General features: G+C 39.7%; 1 protein-coding gene across 1 annotated transcript; it reads right to left on the minus strand.

Moving 5' to 3' along the window:
* Positions 1-690: 690 nt before the first annotated feature.
* Positions 691-2,341, minus strand: LOC103396969 (growth arrest and DNA damage-inducible protein GADD45 gamma-like). The gene is made up of 4 exons (NM_001301180.1): positions 2,203-2,341; positions 1,977-2,078; positions 1,648-1,858; positions 691-1,480 (listed from the first exon to the last, which is right to left on the minus strand). The coding sequence occupies exons 1-4, from the start codon at positions 2,253-2,255 to the stop codon at positions 1,367-1,369; spliced, it is 480 nt and encodes a 159-aa protein (NP_001288109.1). The 5' UTR covers positions 2,256-2,341; the 3' UTR covers positions 691-1,366.
* Positions 2,342-7,279: the final 4,938 nt, after the last annotated feature.

Below are 7,279 nucleotides of genomic sequence, written 5' to 3' on the forward strand. Positions count from 1 at the left end.
TTTCCCAAAGACTGGGTCGTGACCCTCAGGTGGGTCGCAAGAGATTTTTTTTTGGGTCATCTTGCATCATGTTTCCCAGGATTTTACAAAAAATGGCTATTGACTTGGTTTGTGACTTTTAAAATATGGGTCCCCAGAAAAAGTTTGGGAAACACTGAACTAAAGTATCGTAGTAATAGCACAGGAGTAAAAATATTAACTCAACACAGTCACATACTTTACTTTTAGATGAAAAAACTGAAGTCGTAGACTTCTGTACCTGCCTCTGCACAGAAAGCTCTCCTTCCCATGTGTTGGTCTCAATGCTAGTGATTGTGCAAGCTGGCACTTAACTCAGCTGGTACAGTAGTAGTGAAAGGTCAGAGTCTGGAAACAGCATACGTCACAAGCATCACATAATATAAAAGTTTTTCACTTTTTCTAATTTTCTCTATCTGGTCTCCCTACACAACTGAACCATTTGATGTTTTTTTTTCTTCCCCCACGCATCTGTCACCCACACTTTTCTCCTTTCTACCTCTCTACAGTGTAGATGCCACACATCACTTCCTGTTAGTTATCTTTGTAGCTTCCCCATTTCTTTCTTCCCCATTCCGTGGCATCTTTGCTAACTTTAGATGTGTTGATGACTAATGCCCTGTGAAGCTCAGAACAGAAGGAGAGGAAAAAAAGGTTTCTGACAATATGGGATGCATTTAACTGCAAGTTTATTTTCCAAAAATAAAAAAAAAATAAAACTAGTACAATTCAAATTCATATTGCATTGTTTTGTCTGCATGTGTGAAAGAAACAACAATAGTCCATGTAAAAGTGTCACATACAGACAGCTGACACCAGAATTCGCAAGCAATGTCATCGCTTCCTCCAAGAACAACCTGACAGCTGTCCAAGTCCATCAAGTCCAAGCCCATCAAGTCCATTTCTGACAGCATTCTTCAGGACCAGCATCTTGCTTCTCTATTGATTATAGATTTAGCACCATACTTTCATTAGTCCTTTAACTTCTGTAGTCTTCCATGTCTTTCTCCAGTGCCTGTTATTGAAGGCTGTCCCTGGGTCACTGCATGTCCTCATTTCTTGCTCAGTCCAACTCCTTCACAGTGTCTATCAGACTCTCTGTACACTTGATGTGCACCTGGTCCACAGCTGACCTCCAAACTTTAACCTCTTCCACCGGGTAATCCAGAACCAAAGTGCTGACCCAAACAGAAGTGGAAGGGTTACACTGTTGCAGGGGAGGATTTACAACCGCAGCCTCTCAAATCCCTCAAAAAGTGAGGCAGAAGGGCTCAAAACCCCTTCTGGCTGAAGATCAGCTCCTTGACTTTCTTTTCACCATCATCAGCAGGTTGTGTGGGTTGTAGGTTCAGCGCTTTGGGAGAGTGATGCTGGGCACCCAGTCGTACACGCTGCGGCTCTCCTCGCAGAACAGAGACAGCTTGTCCAGAGCAGGATCCTTCCATGGGTTTGCACTGGGACTCTGTGATAAATAAATAAAAATAAAACACAAGGTTAGGTTCTGGCCACCAGACACAAGTTATGCAGACATGCTGTAATCACTAGGCTGCGTGAGCAACACAATCAGACAAAGCAGTGATACATGCATGATTCACTGCTCTGACTATTTCAGACGGGGTGGGAACTTACCGTGACAAGAATGCAGTGCGGGTCCTTGGGCTCGCCGGTTTCGTCTGCGCGCACGAGGTCTGCCAGGCGCTGCATGTCGCTGACGCGCACAACGTTGATGTCGTTCTCGAAGCAGAACGCCTGGATGAGGGTAAAGTGGATCTGGAGCGCGATGTCACACTCGTACTCCTCATCCGTGGCCAGGACGCAGAATGCAACGCTGTCTGGGTCACTGAGGGAGAGACGGTCAAATTAGGACTCTGTACTCTGCCATGTCTTTCCATTTGAGCGAATGAAAAATAATTACAAAGGTTAAAAAAAAAAAGAAAAAAAAATCACACAACACTTACACATTCATGACTTTGGCGGACTCGTAGACTCCAACTGTCAGGTAGTCCTGCTTCTTGGCGGCGACCAGCAGCTCTTCCAGCGCTTCGCCTGCACTTTGCACCCTTGACAAAGAAACGACACATCGTCAGCCCGGTGACACACACACACACACTCAGTGACATCCACAGACCAGGCAGCTCCAAAGACTCCAAACATACAAACATCCGAGCGTAAAAAAACACGTACCTGTCACTGTTTTCCGTCGTGTTGTCTTGTCTGTGAACCTCTTCCAGAGTCATAGTTATAATCCAAATGCTGTCGTGATCTTGCAGCAGTCTGTGCTCGCGGTGTGTGCATGAGTGTGTAAAGTCTATGTCCTTATTCTGAGCTCACAACAGGCTGTGGGTGTTTTTATAGCAGCTCCGCGGTGTTTCTCGGCAAGGGGCGGTCATTTTCTTTCCTGCCTCCCACCATTGGCTCAGAGTAGCCGAGGTAAGGAAAGCAAAAGTCCCCGAGCAGTTTACTCCGCTTGGAGACAACCCCACGTGGGGACAAGATTACAGCCTTTCAAGAAATCCACCCGGCCCCCACCGACTTACCGGTAGTGCGATGTCAACATCGCAACATGTACAAAACAAATTACACAAAGTCCATGTCCTGTTTACGATGGCCTTGAAGAGTCAAATATTAACACAACAGAGCTGGAATGAAGAGTGAGATTTGTGGGGAAAATGACAGTATGAGATGGTTATAATATAACAAGTTTAAAAAAAAGAAATAAAATAAAGAAAAATGTGATAATAAACTAAACTGTTGTTTTTTGTTTATCCTAAATAATCACTCTGACATTTATTTTTAAATGTTGCTACCCAAACACACTTGCAATCATTATTAGCTGAAATATGCACCCTGATCGTGATCCAATAATCTGTTTTAAAATACTGTTTTTTTTTTTTTAAAAAAATAGGTATTTCTAAAATAGACATGTCTTTCACAACAGGTTATCCTGGTATCATTCCAAGTTGTTCCAAGACTGGACTTTCCCATCCTGTGGGGGGATCCCTGTTGTGATATTAATAGTTTATTTTTAAATTCAAAACTTTCCCTGGAGTCTAGTCTTCCTGGTGCAGGTCTTTTGTGGGCGGAAGTGCACAGAGTTGTTAAATGAACTGTTAGCATCAGAATAAATTCCATTTCAATCGCTCAGAATTAGGAATGCCTGATATTGACTTTTCTTACCGATATTACATAATTGTGCTAATATCAGGCCAATATTGACGGTCGGCCGATATTATGGGACATCCCAGCTTGAAATAGCACAGTGTTAATATGATTGTTTCATTAAATACATATTTTACATTTGTATAGAAACCAGAACGGGAATATTGATAGTCATGATAGGATTGCATGGTGCACTGATCCTAGTTTGGGATCTTTTAATCAATCAACCAACTAGTCTATCAAACAAACAACCTAATCAGTCAGTTCGATCATTAATCCACCATGATCTTCCAGTCAAAAAGTTTCATTGACATTTAAATCTGCATCTGCCTTTTACTTACAGATGCCTTACCTAGAGGGCAGCAATAACAGGCGATAGATAAAGTAACAGCAATCATATGTAAACAATCACAACACACCATACAGAAACATACATAAAGAGTTTCGATGATGGACATGCATGAAAACAGTTCCACTGACCACATTGATGATTTCTGATAGCTTCAAGACCTTCTTGTAAAGGTCACAGGTCAACTATGTATTGCCTGCTTCAGTATTGACTTTTGACACCGGCATTTGTAAAGCCTGCCTGTGATCAAAGGTCATGTTTCTTTTTTTTAGTCAATCACTCAATCAATCTTAGTGTGTTTGTTTTTCAGCCTTTCTTTGTTTTGTATATTTGCATTAGCTTTAGCTTGTTTTGACCTGTTAATAACAACACAAAGTACAAGATATGTACAGGAATGGGAATACATAAGCTTTAATTTTTACATTTTAACGTTAGAGATCATTCTTGAAATATAGTGATAAATTGGTAAAAAATAATAATCCTGCAGCTCTTTTGTGTTTTTGTGCGTTGTTGGTATTGGTTGACCTTTGTCACCATTTGTGACCAATTTTTGTTTTTTTTTAATTAACACAACTGCCCTTTAATCACATATGGACAATTTGCATTGGGCAAAAGTGAACGTGTCCTACTTTTTAGCCCTCGTTGTAACCCCACAGCTCAGATTCTATTACAGAAGTTGGCAGCGGTTGGCCTTATTACTGGAATACAGCTCAGTTTGTTATACATATTGTTTGCAGTAACTGTTAATATAAAATGATCATATAATATTTGTTTAAAAGCAATTTAAATTGGCCAGGAGTTAATGATTAACCTAGTTAAAACAACTTTTAACCCTTGTAAGGTCCCCCGGGTCACCTAGACCCAATATGTCTGTGTGTGTGTGTGTGTGCGTGCGTGAGTATGTGTGCGTGTGCATGTTCCTGTACTGCATGACTTGTGCCAACTTTTCCTCATATTCATTAATACTCGTATTCTGGGACAAGATGAAAATCATTGCAAGGACAAACGGTGTGTACAAAAATGCGAAGGACCGCACAAGGGTTACATTTTCCGGAGCAGCTCATTCTGGTGCAAGGTCAAGCCACCAGTGTCATAAATCTGGACTCGCACTGTCACCTGCTGGTCACACATGGAGTGACAGTTACCCAACAAGTCAACACATGTAGGAAAAGCTGATGAGTCACGGTTCCGCTCTTGCGCTTGTGAGTCACCGAACAGTCCTGAATGCTCTTATTTCCCCACAACTCAGCTTACGCTTATGGTCAGACGGATGTTGTTTGCCAGCCGTGCAGCACAAATTGGAGTAGAAAAAACAGGTGGCCTCCTTTTTTGTTGTTGTAGAGGATTAAAAAGAATATACAGATTTAACCATTATAGATTCTGAGTTATGCATTCTTTTTTAAATAAACACAGAATAATGTTATAAATATAGTATTTATATATGTATATAGTATATATATAGTCTGTGTTATTTTTTCAAATCCAGTGCAATCCAGATTGGTGTTTAAATTACTGTGATGCATTTAGGAAACAGAAACTAACCCAAACCCAAACATTGTAAAATGTTTCTCAGGCGTCACCAACAGCTTGGACAATCTTATTATTATATCTTTGTCGAGCTGAGCTGTATTATGTTTATGTTATACAGTAAACCCTTGTTTTTCGCGGGGGTTACGTTCCAAAAAGAACCCGTGATAGGCAAAGTCCGTGAAGCAGAAATCTTTATTTTTTTTACAATTAAATACTCAGAAAAAGAAGAGAAAGAACGAACAAACCATTTTACAGTCTCAACCATTTGTTTCACAAATAAAGTAAAATAAAAGTACTTTAGAAACGTTTCAACAAATAACTTCTGTAATGTACTGTCAAATAATAATTTTAATCATCAACGTGAACAGAAGGCTTCAAATTGCGGAGATTAGCACCGCCCACCGTGAACGGGAGAAAATTAAAAATGATTATGAAAAAAATACAAATTACCTGTACAGTCGGACAAATAGTGACTCAGCTTTATTTCACTGCTCTTCAGACTGAGCCGCTGCATCCTGACTCCGCTCTGCAGTGTTTTCATTATGGGGTTTGATAAACTCGAAATTGCAAGAGAATTTGCACGTACGTAATGTCAATTTGGCAAGCTGTTTTACGTACGTGTACATATTAAACCGCAACGTTATTGGCGCACAGGTAGAGAAGAAGCGGAGTGACTTTTTAGCCAATCAGAATGCAGAACACAATGCACGATGCAAATCCGTGAAGTAGCGAAACCGTGAAAAGTAAACCGCGTTATAGCAAGGGATCACTGTATTATGTTTTCTCTAAGAGCAAAACTTTCAAAGGAATTGGCTATAAGGCTGTTTTTTCTGTCAAATTCTTAATATTTTGCTTGTAAAAAAAGTTATGTTAGCTACCACTTTGAATTTACATTCATAGGCTATTCACCAATCATGAAAACTAAGGCTGTACTTTAAGGGCTGTATGTAAAGTCAAAAAGTTCTAAGACAGAATTAAACACAGACGTGAGACATGTCTCTCAGGCATCTTTAACAGCTTTGACAAGTTTTTCATGATATCTTGGTCAAGCATTGAACACGTGTTGTAACACTTTAAAAATCATTGCAAACATCAGGCATCTATTTTTAACCAAAATTAAAAGGAACGCTATCAAAATTATTAACATTCAGCAATCGTTTTTTTTTAATATAACTCCAATTATTATTTAACTTAAAGAACATTCAAGAAGGAACTCATCGTCAGTCCTTAGACAAGACAAAGACGCCGGATGTGACTTGGTGACAAAGAAAATGTCAGTGCATCTGTTCAACAGGAGCAACACTTAAGTCTTGATTATAACAACAAAAGAAAACAGTTCCAGTACAATTTATGTTGCATTTATTACCAACAGGTCATGAAACATTAAAAAAATAACAAAAATGCCTCACTGACTAAACAGCTCATCACATTTTTGCATAAATGTTTACTGCAACAGTTAACTGAGTAAATGTATTTAACTCCTTAATCGGTCTACATGGATAATGATGGGGGTTTCTAACAGGGCTTAGACCAGCAGAATTACACTATGCGGGAGTTTGTTGGGGCAGGTTGGCTAACAACAGCTGAGGTTCAGTGTCTTGCTCTACATTTTAAAAAGACATTTTCTTTTGTTCTGTACATAATTGTCAGGAAACTTTCTCTGTTAGATAGGACTGTAAAAAATGCTGTTAGTTCATACCCCAGTTTCCTAACAAACAAAGAATTCAAATAAAGATCAAATAAAGAATCAAATACGAGATCTCAAAGTTTAAAAGTTTTACTTGCAAGCAAGGAGTGCAGAACAATGGTTACATTCAGAACTGCACTGAGGAACACCTCAGTGCTCAAAGCTTAAATATAGTTTTTTTACACACGCACACACTTCAATGGTTAGTACCTTGGCATTCCACACCCATGCGGTGTTGGTAAACACTGCTCCCAACAAGGATTCTCCACCAATAGGAGCTATGTGCATGTGCTGTAGTTAATCAAGTCAGATAAGACCATGCAGTTCGGATGTTTTTCTCTCTTTGTCTTTTGTTGGTCTTCCGCCTGTCTCCTTATTTTGGGCAAAGAAACCAGTTCTGTGTCCTGTCTCTATCTCCAAGTGTAACAGTCGGTACCATTCAGTGCTGTCTATATCATATTGTTATGTAATCCACCAGCATGCACACCTGTCTTCAGCACTTTCCCTTTTAGTACAGCACAATAACAGCATTCAAT

Source organism: Cynoglossus semilaevis, chromosome W (genome assembly GCF_000523025.1).
Source record: "Cynoglossus semilaevis isolate Cse_v1.0 chromosome W, Cse_v1.0, whole genome shotgun sequence".
NCBI classification, from domain to species: domain Eukaryota; kingdom Metazoa; phylum Chordata; class Actinopteri; order Pleuronectiformes; family Cynoglossidae; genus Cynoglossus; species Cynoglossus semilaevis.

Bases quoted from the DNA above. Each gene is read 5' to 3' on its own strand.
- LOC103396969 (NM_001301180.1), bottom strand. From the start codon at position 2,255: ATGACTCTGGAAGAGGTTCACAGACAAGACAACACGACGGAAAACAGT. The intron at 2,079-2,202 runs GTACGTGTTTTT...TTCTTTGTCAAG, and splicing joins ACGACGGAAAACAGTGACAG to GGTGCAAAGTGCAGGCGAAG. The intron at 1,859-1,976 runs GTAAGTGTTGTG...TCTCTCCCTCAG, and splicing joins TCCGCCAAAGTCATGAATGT to TGACCCAGACAGCGTTGCAT.